The sequence below is a fragment of the Centroberyx affinis genome, unplaced genomic scaffold, assembly GCF_046629955.1.
Source record: "Centroberyx affinis isolate AG114_WGS23_722 - 3 ecotype Tasmania unplaced genomic scaffold, CSIRO-AGI_Caff_v1 ptg002720l_1, whole genome shotgun sequence".
Taxonomy (NCBI): domain Eukaryota; kingdom Metazoa; phylum Chordata; class Actinopteri; order Beryciformes; family Berycidae; genus Centroberyx; species Centroberyx affinis.
The window spans coordinates 153,624-167,002 of record NW_027280889.1 but is presented as its reverse complement, the minus strand read 5'-3'; the positions used below and the strand labels follow the sequence as shown (position 1 = coordinate 167,002).

Below are 13,379 nucleotides of genomic sequence, written 5' to 3'. Positions count from 1 at the left end.
AGGCATATCTTTGTCACATCCTTGCCTTTCAGCAAGGCACTACCACCTTACTACTGAATAGCGATATTCCACATTTTAGCTGCTTCAGTGTCAACCAAAACTGCACTTTTATGCATCCCAAGGACACAGAAGATTCATAGCATTAATCCTCCTAATGTCTTCTTCAGTCCCCTGGAGGCATGAATGGAGCGCAGCACAGCTTTTTCTCTCTGACTCATCGCAGATGAGTGGAATTAGCAGGAGACGGGGTGTGTGGGAGTTTTGCTCATTTATAATTCATTTCTCATTCGCCTACCACTTGGACTGTGCAGTAAGTTTATATCTCTGTTTTTCCTCAACTGTTGTGCGAAGATGTCACGAGGAATTGCTGGAAAGAATGGCCAAGAAAACAACAGTCTTGGAATCAGAGGTTTGTGTCAGGCTGTGTTGGCTGCACTGCGCTATACGTTACATAATATTAGTTTATTTTCTGAATATCGGGTTTGTTGATAAACATGACTTTTCTCTGCAGATCCGGTCTAGTGTTCAGCAGGTTTTGGAGGGTCTCGGTTATCTTCACCAAAAAGACATTGCCCACCTCGATATAAAGGTACATCATTGTACAAATTGTTTCGGTGTACAAATGAAATATTCACATATTATTATATTATTATTTTCACATATTATATTCACTTTCTTTTTTCAGTAAATGAACTTTGTTGTTGGTATGTACATCCCCTCCTAGCCCGAAAATATTTTAATGGCAAGTCCCAGCAGTGACCAGATCCGCATATGTGACTTTGGTAATGCCATGAAACTGGAGATGTCGGAGGAGCTCTACTGCAAATATGGCACGCCAGAATATGTTGCACCAGAGATTGTTAACCAAACTCCCGTCTCCACGGCAACAGACATCTGGTGAGCCACCTGTTCCCTGGCTTGGAGAGGCGACTACAGACTGCAGGCGCTACCCTTTTTATCTGCGACAAAATAAAACCTCAGCCTCAGCCTGCTTTTATGTTGTCTAAAATCCACTTCTCATTCCTCTCTCCTGCTCTCCCATAGGCCCGTTGGTGTTATCACTTACCTCTGGTATGTTGTTAAATATTTTGTCTTGTGCATGAGCGATAAGAAATACATTGGTTATGGGTTCAGTAATTTGCTTTTTTGTGTTTTGTTGCTGTACTTGATTATTTATGGCTTCAACACATTCTGGCACATTCTGGAGTTAATTGCTTTAGAACAGAAATCTTGATTAAAACAATTACATTTTTTGTTGTTGTTGTTGTTAATGAGGTTGTTTTTCATTTCAGCCTAACTGGTGTATCTCCTTTTGCTGGTGAGAATGACAGAGCCACTGCCTTAAACATTCGTAACTACAATGTGGCTTTTGAGGAGAGCATGTTTTCTGACCTCTGCAAAGAAGCTAAGGGATTTGTCATCAAGCTTTTGGTGGTGGACAGACTGTAAGTATCTTGATAACTCTGTCCTGTACTTTATCACAGATATTTCGATCAATCACAGAATGCATTTTAGTAATATGTAAACAGTATCTAACAGAGATAGCAACATCCTTCTTCATATGCATATTTCCCCCTCTCCCAGGAGGCCCACTGCAGTTGAGTGCCTTCGTCATCCTTGGTTTAAGGTGAGCTATGATTTTAACAAAGCTATAACACTGCATTAGGCTATTCATTGTTTAATATTTTTGTATTTATACATGCACAAGGTTAATGTTGACTCCCCTCTTATTTTTTGTCTCGCAGTCGACAACAAACAAAAGCATCAGCACAGCAATGCTGAAGCAAGTCTTGTCGAGGAGGCGATGGCAGGTATGGCATTGTGATGACAAATTTGTAAACATGCAAAGAGTATATATGAAAAGAGGAGATAAATCAAGACTACTAGTGTACTTGAATCATGACTCAGACCAGAGACTCTATATAAAATAGGGCAAACAAGGATATAAACTATCTCAACAAATTCACATGCAGAATTTTCACTCACCCTGCCTGCATTGGCTTTTCTGCCAGCGTTCCCTGATCAGCTATAAATCCAAGATGGTGATGCGGACCATCCCAGAGCTCCTTAATGATTCGTCCAACCACATCTCCATTGCTGTGGCCCGGCATCTGAAAGAAGGCTCCCCGCCACCCTCCTCATCCTCTGACTCAGATGAAGATGTGGATGAGCTTCCCTTCATTCCCATGCCTCTGTCCATGGTCTTTTCTGGTTCCAGAGTCTCCCTTAATGAGATCCCGGGGGATGAGGATGCTACTGGACGATCCAATGGTACTACTGATGCGACAAGTAAAAAGGAGGACAGGGAGGTGGCAAGTGCAAGAGCAGGGACCAATAAGAGAACAACAGATGAAGAAGAGACCCTAGATGAGGGGAAAGTGGTAAAGACAAAACGAGCTCCCCTTAAGAAAGGATCCAGTGTGGAGTCAGATGATTCACAAACGAAAGCCAGGCGGGCTACTATGAGGAGGGGCAGTTCTGCTGATTCAGCACTGCTTCTCCACATTGATCCGGAAGAGGAAAACACCCATGAGGACTCAGAGGCAAGTAAAAAGAGCCTGAAAAAGGCTGTTTCTATGGAACTACCCAATCGCAGTCCAAGCCCCGGGGCAGCTAAGCTAAGCCAGGAGGATTATGCCCTAAAACTGGAACTGATGAGACAGCGGCTGCTCAGGGGAGGAAGCATGGACAAGAAGATGAGTGGCCTGCGAGGCCCCTTGTTTGAAACACTGGGTATGGATGATGAAAAGCGAACAGGGTCTCTTGATCGGAATTTGAGGAGATCCCGAGTGGGGCCACCAGCGCTCACCAGAGCTGCATCTTCTGAGAGTCCTGGAGAGGATACGCCAAAGACCAAAGTTTTCCGGAAAAGCGCCTCCTTCACTCAGGGGGATTCTGAGCCCATGCCCCTGCACAGGAGGTTTGGAGCCCCCTTAGAGATCCCATCCCTGGGCCATGGTAGCATAGAAGGGAAGAAGCTCCAAGAGGCAACCTCAATGTCCGCACTAACAGAACAAGCAATGCTTGAGTCTACTTCTGCCTCATCCATGGAGAGCACGTCCTTTGTACTACCCACCCCAGAAAGAGTGGACCAACAGCAAAAGCAGAACAATGTCAAAGAACTTGAAGAGATGCAAAATATGGATGAGAAGAATACTAAAATAGATGAGATATCAGAGAGATGGACCAAAGACCGCTTAGAGAAGGCAGATAAAGTAGAATCATTTAGTGTGCATTCACAAGATAGGTCGCCATCTGTACTAGCTCCTATAATTGTCATAGAGGAGGATGATGATGAAGAAGAACAGAAAGAAAATGAGGAATTAAATATTAATGAAGAAGAGGTAAAACGAGACAGGGATTCTCCTGCAGTTACACCAACAAATAATAAACCGTCATCTGCATATGCAAGTGTTATGCAAAGTATTGTAGTACCATCTGACAAATCCAAAAGTCCTGCTGTTACCACTACAGCCACACCTAAAGAAACTAAAGCCACAGATTCCCCCACATTACCTGAACATCCAGCGGTATTTGCCAAAGTGGCAACTACTCCCAGTTCTCCTTCTACATCATCCACCTCTGATCATCCGACCACCCCTCGGCAGCCTGTGCTCAGAACAGACATCAAAGACATCGACTCAGAGGAGGTATTTGAAGCCAGATTTAAGAAACGGGAGTCGTCTTTGACCCGAGGCCTCCGAAGACTGACCAAGAACAAATCTGAGGAGAAATCCCCTGTACTAAGCCGGAAGATGGGTGAGGGAGGTGAGGAGGTTTACAGGCCAGGGCCAAAGGGGTCACCTCTAGAAATGGTATCCAAAGGACTGCAGGAGAAATCCAAATCTGTTCAAGACTTGAGGGATGTGGAGAAGGAAACAGGCCTGGGTCTTATTGGGAGGTTGTCCTTGCGGGCCAAAAGATCGTCATCAGTTGATAAAAAGATAGAGAAACCAAAAGAGGAGAAGACAAGGGAGGAAAAGCCTCAGGAGGTGTCAGAAGCTTCGGCCAGCAAACGGAGGGTTTCGTGGGTTATTGGTCGCAGTAAGTCCCTGGATACGAAAGAGCTGAACAGTGCAGGGGCACAGAGGCAAATAGATGAGAGAGAACAAAAAAAGGCTGAAGAATCATCTGTTTTTGCGATGCGGCGAAAGTTTGAGTCCAAAGTGGCAGGAATCTCTGCCAAACTAAGGACCCAGTCAGAGGAGAGGAAGGATAAAGAGGCCAAGATGCAAGCTGAGGGTATTCAGAAAGAGCCGGAGCAAAAGGATTTGAAGAAGGTCAGTGATTCCCCTGTCCTGGCAATGCGACAGAAGTTTGAGAACAAAGTGGCAGGAATGTCCACGAAAATCCGCAGTCAGTCTGAGGAGAGAAGAGGGGATTCTGAGGCAAAGTCGGAGGGAAAGAGAACCCCCCTGTTTACCCGCCATCGTCATTCCCAGTCTGAGGGGCGAGGACTCAAAGGAATGGGCATTCCTGAGAATCAGCTGGCCAAACAGACAGGCGCCGGTGCATCTAAGGAATCGATTGAATCCGCCTCTAGCATTCATTCCGAAAAAGTCTCCCACACTCCAGAGGGTGACAGGCGATCACGATGGGACAGGTGGGGTTTGACAAGGAATAAGAAAGACAAAACCCCCTCCCAACCGGATCTCCCTTCATCTGTCCCCAAAGAAGAGGATTTGTCAAACCGCCAGCAGTTTACCCGCTCTGCTTCAGATTTCCCCCCCGTGTTCCACATCAAGCTGAAAGACCATGTCTTACTGGAGGGAGATCCTGTCACTCTTAGCTGTCTTCCAGCTGGCAGTCCACATCCACAAATTACATGGATGAAAGGTAGGTTGCAAAACGCTCTTGTAGAAATACATACCTTCATTTTAGCAGTGTTTGTTCAGAAATAACAGAGGCATTCTAGTATTCCTATCTTAAATCAGAGGTTTCTCCTAACAGTGTGTATGTAATAAGTCCTTGTGGTTTTATCCGGGAGCTGCTGCTGAATTGTTTAAATTTGTGTATTCCAGATCGGAAACCACTGGAGGTGGATGACAGAATGAACCTGATCTCCCACCCAGACGGCAGGCAGCTTCTTATGATCATGAAGACCAGTCGGAGGGATGCTGGACTTTATGAATGTCTAGCTACCAACCCCATAGCCACCATCACCAGCTCCTGTACATTGTCCCTAGCTTGTAAGTAGCTTGTCAATGTGTATATGTAGTAGTATTGGTTGGTAAATTATTCAAATGCTTTTCTGCACCTACACAGCATTTGCTATAATCAATCAAAACCCATTGTTTTGCATTTAATATATTATTTGTGAGGATGTTGCAAAATTTGCTTTTTTTCTCCTCATTCATATTAAATTGACAGAAATCTTCCCTCCTAAATGTAAACAACACAAATTAAACTACAAGGAGTGAGTCATCTCATCAGAGGAACAACTGCTCCTTTGCCTTTCATGGAAATATTTATCTTGATAATGTGATGTATCATTGACGATTTTATATAATTGAGTTTAAATTAGAGTGCGAATGATATAAATATTAATGCAGTTGACATGAATATTAATGTCAGTTAACAGTAGATTAACTTAATGGATTTTTGCCTGTTCTCATATTCATCACATAATGCGACTGAATGGTGCTCACTGCAATTAGGTAGATGTCGTGCTCTTGTAATCAGCTGTGGCAGGTCATACTCCATTATCCATTCACGTCTTTGTTCAAACAATGCACCAATAACAACAGCAAGATTGCCAATGTGATCTTTGAGGCTGCAGTGGAAAATATATTTCTCAGATGTCAGGTACAATACATTGCATTTTAACTTTATTTCTCACGACTCGGGACGCGGAGTATAACTCATTTCAACCACCGATGCTATTTGTCTCCGCTTGATAATCTATCAGTGGTGTGAAAAATCCCTCAGACAGCTCATCTCGCCCGGAGCCACGGCCCAATTGTCCACGCCGCTGGGCCAGCTTCACGGAAAACACATTGTGAAATTAAGGAATGATGCTATTACTGTCAGGTTTGGTTTGGTTTAACGACAAAACCCTCACCTGGTCCTGTTTTTTACCTTGGGCTTGGAAAAATGAACATCTTGTCATTTCCTGATTTTTTTTGAGAGAGGAATTTATGCTTTTTGATATTTCACAGTTATTTGGCCTCTTGAATCTCAGCCAGCTTCATAATTTGTGACATTTTCATATAACAAAATTGATATACTCTCTATCGCCGATTGCTATAACACAATAGTGATTCAACCTATACCCAGTTCATGAAAGCTTTTACATTTGCTGTTCTAAATACCTGGTGTCAGGTAGGTTAGATTTCCATTCAAGTACTGTATGTAACAGCACCTTTCAGTGCGCCCTTTCGCCTCATCCCACCTACTTATCCATCTTTCCCTCTTCTCTACCCTCCTTTTCCACCCACCCCCATGCCCTGCTCACCACTGCTCAAGGTGTCCCTAAGCGGCCCGGGACCCCTGAGATCCCCCAGACTTACAACAACACGGCCCTGGTGCTCTGGAAGCCAGCGGACACCAAGGCCCCCTGCAGCTACACCCTGGAAAGAAAGACAGAGGGTGAGTGGACATTATCATTAAATAAACTTTTTTTTTTTACTGAATGGCAACATTTAGAGAATAATTCAATAACTTTTTTCCTGATTTTTGTCTTTATTTTGATGTGAAATGCATTAAAAAACACATACTTGTTGTGTGCCATTATCAGCAGGCATAGCCACACAAGGAAAACTGATATTATGTTCAAGGATTCAAGTTCCTAGGAGGTAACAATATTTAAACGGCTTAAACAATGTTTGAGTATGTGGAAGATGCTTGGGGAAAAACGCTTCCAAATCCGTAGACGCTGACACAGAGAAAATGAGTCAATCCATAAGGGAATAGTCACTGTACCAGAGCTGCTGTCAAAGCTTTTGTCATTGTGCACAGTGAGTCATTATTATTATATAGTGACTCGCATTTGGATTACCAGATTTGTATCAGCTGATATGAATATTTATGAATTTTGTGGTCTGAAAAATCTCAAAGGCATCCTGGCATGTATCTCCTTGTCACCTCATTCCAAACTGAATCTGTGCCAGGCAGCTGCTGATGCAGCTCCTTATCCACCGAATAGTGTGTCACCACCTAATTTACATTTTAATACAGGTCTGTTTCATCGCACCTGCATAAGGAGTAAAACACCATAACGCATCATTTCTCAGCAGGGCAACTGAGTGTTAAATTGTTTGTATATACCTGAACATTTTTTGCAACGAGGATTATCTCAAGCTTCAAGTTTTTAATCACATCCATGCACAAATCTTTTTTATTCTATCAGTTTGACAACACTGCTATCTAGTGTTGAATCTGTAAACTACAACAAAGAATTTGCCATCCACAGTGAAAATAGAAGGTATTCAGCTTTGCTCATCTCCTTTTCTCCTTTTTCCCTTTGAGACTCTCATCTTAGCTCTCTTTTCACTAATTTAAAATATTGTATATACCATTTGGTTGATGGTTTTATCCAGAACACCTTATATCCATACATTTTTTGAGTAGTGTTGGCCCAAGTGGAATCTGAACCCCTGACTCTTGGAGTGTCCATGCCATGCTCCACCCATAGAGCTCCAGACAACATCATATTAAATATATCCCTTTCTTTGCTGCTGTTCCCCTCTGTTCTGTTCTGCAGGAGATGCTAACTGGCTGATCGTTGCCACTGGAGTGGTTGACTGCTACTACAACGTCACTGACCTGCCACTAGGGGGCACCTTTAGGTTCAGAGTCGCCTGTGTCAACAAGGCGGGACAGGGGCCTTACAGCAACTGGTCTGCTCAAGTCAGCCTGGACCCAAAAGGTATTGTATTATACAAGAGTTAACATGCAAGTAGTTAATTGAGTAATATGCAATCAGGGTGTAATTGTTGTGTAACTGTATTGGGCTGGAATTAACAATGGCTTTGACTCATCAGGTATTTTATGCACTGCATATGGAGAATAGCGCTACATTTCTCATTGAGTTTCAAAGTGGTTGTATCTGGTATGCTGTGGCAGTTGAGTTTTTTTTTCAAGGGATTAGTGCATTTCAAATCACATTTTGATTGATTTATGTTGCACTTTTCAAAGCACATTTAGAAAGCGCTTTACAAAGGGTTTAAAAAAGCATTTAAAATCAGTAGCAAAAGCATTAAAAACAAAGTAAGAAATATAAAAGCAAGGCAAGAGTGTATGTGTCACAGCAGGTGTTAGTTTCATTTTATGTTTTAAATTTCATTTGTCTTTTGTGTGCTGTTTGTGTTTAAATGTTTTTAATATCAGTGCTGCCTCTTGGTCAGGTCATTGTAAAAGAGACTTGTCCTCAATGGGACTTTCTGGTAAAACATAAAAAAAAATAAAAGGTGATTACATAAAAGCGAGTCTACAAAGAAAGGACTGAGGAATAAGGAGGTTGAGTTTCATGTGTCCTCCTGTCTGTCTGTCTGTCTGTCTGTTCTCACAGTTGGAGGAGCCTCACCAGCTGTAGCCGTTGTGAAGACGGTCCCCGCTCCACCCGCACCGATGGTCACCTCCTCAATAACCGTCCCTCCACTCAAACCGGTCCAGACCAGCCCTCCCAGCAAAACTGTCTCCACTGTCTCCTCCTCCTCTAAAGATGCAGCTTCCTCTCCTCCCTTCCCTCTGCCAACAGCCTCCCTGTCATCCAAGATGGCGGCCACACCCACCCCTCCGTCCTCAGCGCCCTCCAGCCCTACGACAAACCCTCCGTCACCGTCTGCGAGCCCCATCACCCAGGAGCTTCACCCAACGAGCTCCAGTCTCTCTTCTCCACCCGCAGTCAAGCCGCCGCCGCCCTTCGTCCTCCCGAAACCCCAGAGTCCGATCAACGTGGTGTCGCCCATGACCCAGACCCCACCCGTATCCCCCCCGCCCCCCCTCGTCACCCCGCCCTCCACCCCCACCAAGCCGGTCGTGTCCTCGGTGCCCACCTACGTTCCCACCGCCACCGCCCGCGTGGCCCCCACCCCGGTCTCCGCTCCCTCCTTCTCCCCCCAAGTGCTCCAGGTTTCCAGCCTGAGCCCCATCGGCGAGGGGGCCAGCACCCCCACCCGAGGGACCCCCTCTGGACGTGCCACCCCCTCCACCGCTCTGCGACAAGGGGTTCCCCAGAAACCCTACACCTTCCTGGATGAGAAAGCCAGGTGAGAAAGTTCAATAAGCAGGGATGTAGTGGAGGGTAAACCCAACTAAATTCAGCTCACACACCTTTTAATTTGTTTTCCCTTATGTTTTTAGGCTGATAATAAATGTATAACCAAAATTCCTAGAATATATTAGGGTTATAACGATATATCGACATTTGCCTTTTATTAAAAATTGTATGTCAGCTTGTGATATCGTCCACCTCCAGTATGATGGTTCCTTCCTGGCAACAGCTAACATGTTTTTTATTTTCGTTTTTATGTCAGATATTTTTATTTCAGATTTTAAATCATTTCACTGTGGTGTGGGAGGATTTTACTCAACAGCTTCAGGGGTGACAGTCTGTAAAACTTGCAGTGAAACCTGCCTCCATAGTGTTATATCTCTATACCTGCCTCACTCTGTCTTAAGGAGCTGCCAACCCACCTAAAAGAATTTAATTAGTTAAGGTTTCAGCGGAGAGTTTTAGTGGTCTAAATGCCATTTCATAGGCTTTTCTCCCCAGCTAAATTCTGTGGATTTGTTTTTTATTTTTGTGAATGACAATGGCAAAATTAAACAATAGTGAATATCAGCACAAAATCTCACCTTTCAGAAGCTTCAGTCCAAAAATATTGATGTTATTGTCGGCTGTCAAAAACCCATACTAGTTGAGCCCTAGTTCACATCATAATAAGTAGTATCAAACTGATGTATTTTATATAGTGATAGGGTCTTTTAAAGCGGGAAAGTGTAATTTGGGATTGTATTGGTGGTTGTTTGACTGATGACCACTGACTGGAAGTAAGGGTTTACCCAACTTTTCATTTACCACTACATCACTGCCAATAAGTCTAGTAAATTTCTCCCCATATAGCTTAAAAGAAGCTTTTTGCATCGACCCAAGACAAGATGAATCTTCTTTATCTCAACGCTGTCACTCAGTAATGTTGTTATATGACCTGTTACCAGGGGGCGGTTTGGAGTCGTCCGGGAGTGCCGTGAGAACTCGACCGGCAGAGTCTACATGGCGAAGATCGTTCCCTACGACCAGGAGAACAAACCAGAGGTCCTGAAGGAGTACGAGATCCTGAAGTCGCTTCACAACGAGAAGGTCATGGCTCTGCACGAAGCCTACGTCACGCCTCGCTACCTGGTGCTGGTGGCAGAGTACTGCAGCGGCAAAGAGCTGCTGTACAGCCTCATAGACAGGTGAATCTCTTCATCCGACTCTCTCTCTGTCACACACACACACACACACACAGATACACTGCCAAAGGAGGGGGATTTTCACCAGCCAGACAGATTTCCTTAGATCAGCAGAGTACAAAATTCTCTGAATGGAGCTGTTGAATAATAGAAAACTGTGGTTGTTCTGGCAGCTGTCAGTGTGAATGTGTGTGAAGTGTGGCGTTGCTGAAGAAAAGCAGGCATGCTCACTTTCCCTGGATAGACAGACAGACTTTTTTCTTTGTCTTTTTTTATTTTATTTATTCAGGAAAGGTTGACTGAGCATGCTTGCTCTTTCCCAGCAACGCCTTGCTTCACATTTACACAGTTACACATATTCCCATAGATATATACAGTAGATAGATAGATAGATAGATAGATGGATAGATAGATAGATAGATAGATAGATAGATAGATAGATAGATAGATAGATAGATACTTTATTTATCCTAGTCAGCCACAGAAACACACATTTGAGACACGATTAACAACATAGCAAAACCTTTAATAAAGCCAGTGGTGGAAGTGCTAGAATGTCCTACTCAAGTAAAACTGTACTGTTGCTGATATTTTATTAATTAGGAGTAAAAGTACTGTTGTAATAAATCTCTCAGCTCATTTAAAATGTAGTAAAAGTTACTGAGTTACTTTTTAGAAAACAGAATATTGTTAGATGGGATCTTTTCTATGTGATTCCAAGCTTGATTCTTTTCATTTGGAAAATTTGGAAATTACACAATTAAGTGCACAAACCAAATAAAGCCAGATTTTTTACGATGGTCCAGTTACAGTAATACAATACTTCAGTAAAAATGTACTTAAGTAAAAGTAAAATGCCTGACTTTAAAAAATACTCAAAAAAGTACAAGTACACAAAAAAGCCACTCAATTACAGTAACATAAGTAAATGTAATTAGTTGGTTGCTAATACAAATCAAGCAATAAGCAATAAAATAAAGGTTTAAAACTTGCACACACGTCAGTTAAAATCTCGTTTTTTGCCCTCGTGAGGTTCCGTTACTCGGAGGACGACGTGGTGGGCTACCTGGTCCAGATCCTGCAGGGAGTCGAGTATCTCCACAACCGCCGCATCCTCCACCTGGACCTGAAGCCGGACAACATCATGGTGACCAACCTCAACGCCGTCAAGATCGTGGACTTTGGGAGCGCGCAGAGCTTCAACCCCCTCAACCTCAAACGCCACGACTCTGAAACGGGAACGCTGGAGTTTATGGGTGAGGACGAGCTTTCCCAGACTTCCATGATAGACAAAAGACGGGTTTATTGGTCTAAGGGTGTTTTCTTTTGTTTACATCCTCATTATTTCATTGTCTTTCACTTAAATCTACTCCAAAGTGTAAAGCAAAAACCCCTTTCAATATGCAGAAATCCACGATTCATGAAAATCTTATGTTTTGACTACATTGATCTCTAACTTTTCTAAAATTGCACACATGTAATCCAAGCTCCTGAGATGGTGAAAGGCGATGTGGTTGGTCCTCCTACGGATATTTGGACTGTTGGAGTCGTCACCTACATCATGTAAGTGGAATATCCTCTTAAAATAACCCAAATATTTGAAGGGTTTCATTGCAAAAACGCTGTATATTCATTTTTTGGGGGGGAGGGAATGATGCTCATTGCTCAGTATTTAAAAAAAAAAACAAGATCTAAACTGTTGTTAGTAAAGGGCTCGAGATGTCCAATAACTTCAGTAATATTTTGTCCAAGTAGGTGCCACATTTTTCAAAAAGGTGAATGTTTCATTTTGGAATTAACCTCTTTACATCTTCTTATCAACACTGAACACACTCATTATCAAACCTGTCTTTTTGTGGGTGGTTTTTTGTGTGTTTTTTTTTACCAGGCTTAGTGGCAGGCTGCCTTTCCAAGATGAAGACCCGCTACAGACCGAATCCAAAATCCAGATGGCGAAGTTTGACCCAACAAAACTGTACCCCAATGTGTCCCAAAGTGCCTCTGCCTTCCTCAAGAAGATGTTGAGCAGTTACCCCTGGTGAGTTTCACAAGAGACATTTGTGACTTTCCATCAAACAAGTGACAATATCTTGAAATTAGATGGATCGCTCCACTAGTATCAAGACAAGTGAAGTTATCTCACCCCATTGGCATGTTTTCACTTGTTTAAAGAAAATACTCAATGCTAAACCAAGATATTTTGGGGTATTTCTTGCTGTAATTGCTCAGTTTGACATAAATTTACTGTGCCTGTGTGTATTTCCAGGGCCCGTCCGACTACGAGGGACTGCTTCACCCACTCCTGGCTGCAGGACTCCTACCTGATGAAGCTGAGGAGGCAGACTCTCACCTTCACCACCGGCCGACTCAAAGAGTTCCTGGTGGAGCAGCGTTGCCGGCGCGCGGAGGACGCCACCAAGCACAAGGTGTCGCTGCGCACCTACCAGAGCTCGCCCCAGTCCCCGACCTCCGGGACGCCACCGCACGCTCCCGGCCCAAAGTGAGAGGGACGGCGGGAGGGGGGGGGGGAATGTCTGTTTTTCAGCACCGCACCAGGCATCAGTCTGCTGAGTTGGGCCTGCACACAGTGAGGAAATATAACATCTTTTTTTCATCTTGTACTCCGTCACACCCCTGTAACTCCTCTGTGAACCGCCGCTGCGTTTGGAAATGTCAGCCTGCCAAGTGAGTTACAGGTGAATGCGGGGAGCTGAAAGATCCTCACGAGAGACAGGAGTCCGCTTTTTGATTTCAGGAGAAACGCTAATAGGACTCTGAGATGAAACACAGAACACATATCCCAAGAGAAGAGAAGCAGGCCGCCGTTTGATGTGTGGGTCAAATGGAAGAAGTTTCAGTACAGCTCATAAAAGTTTCATCCCCTGAAAGGACACAGGGATGTTCTTGGGCTTTCTTTGATTGATTGCACGATTTCTCCATCTTTTTTTTCTTTTTCTCTTTTCGGATGAGGTGCATTTCAC

At 43.7% G+C, this 13,379-nt stretch overlaps 1 protein-coding gene across 1 annotated transcript in view; it reads left to right on the top strand.

Annotated features, from left to right (window-relative positions):
- spega (striated muscle enriched protein kinase a) overlaps positions 1-12,902 on the top strand; it is a 52,474-nt gene extending 39,572 nt beyond the window's left edge. Inside the window, exons 25-42 of the mRNA XM_071535490.1 lie at positions 352-409; positions 512-589; positions 725-897; positions 1,045-1,071; positions 1,293-1,445; positions 1,585-1,627; positions 1,746-1,811; positions 2,013-3,423; positions 3,502-4,836; positions 5,022-5,189; positions 6,466-6,588; positions 7,703-7,867; positions 8,510-9,209; positions 10,162-10,401; positions 11,431-11,654; positions 11,886-11,961; positions 12,287-12,436; positions 12,665-12,902. Coding sequence (XP_071391591.1) covers positions 352-409; positions 512-589; positions 725-897; positions 1,045-1,071; positions 1,293-1,445; positions 1,585-1,627; positions 1,746-1,811; positions 2,013-3,423; positions 3,502-4,836; positions 5,022-5,189; positions 6,466-6,588; positions 7,703-7,867; positions 8,510-9,209; positions 10,162-10,401; positions 11,431-11,654; positions 11,886-11,961; positions 12,287-12,436; positions 12,665-12,902 — 5,428 coding nt within the window. The remainder of the gene's footprint in view (positions 1-351; positions 410-511; positions 590-724; positions 898-1,044; positions 1,072-1,292; positions 1,446-1,584; positions 1,628-1,745; positions 1,812-2,012; positions 3,424-3,501; positions 4,837-5,021; positions 5,190-6,465; positions 6,589-7,702; positions 7,868-8,509; positions 9,210-10,161; positions 10,402-11,430; positions 11,655-11,885; positions 11,962-12,286; positions 12,437-12,664) is intronic.
- Positions 12,903-13,379: the final 477 nt, after the last annotated feature.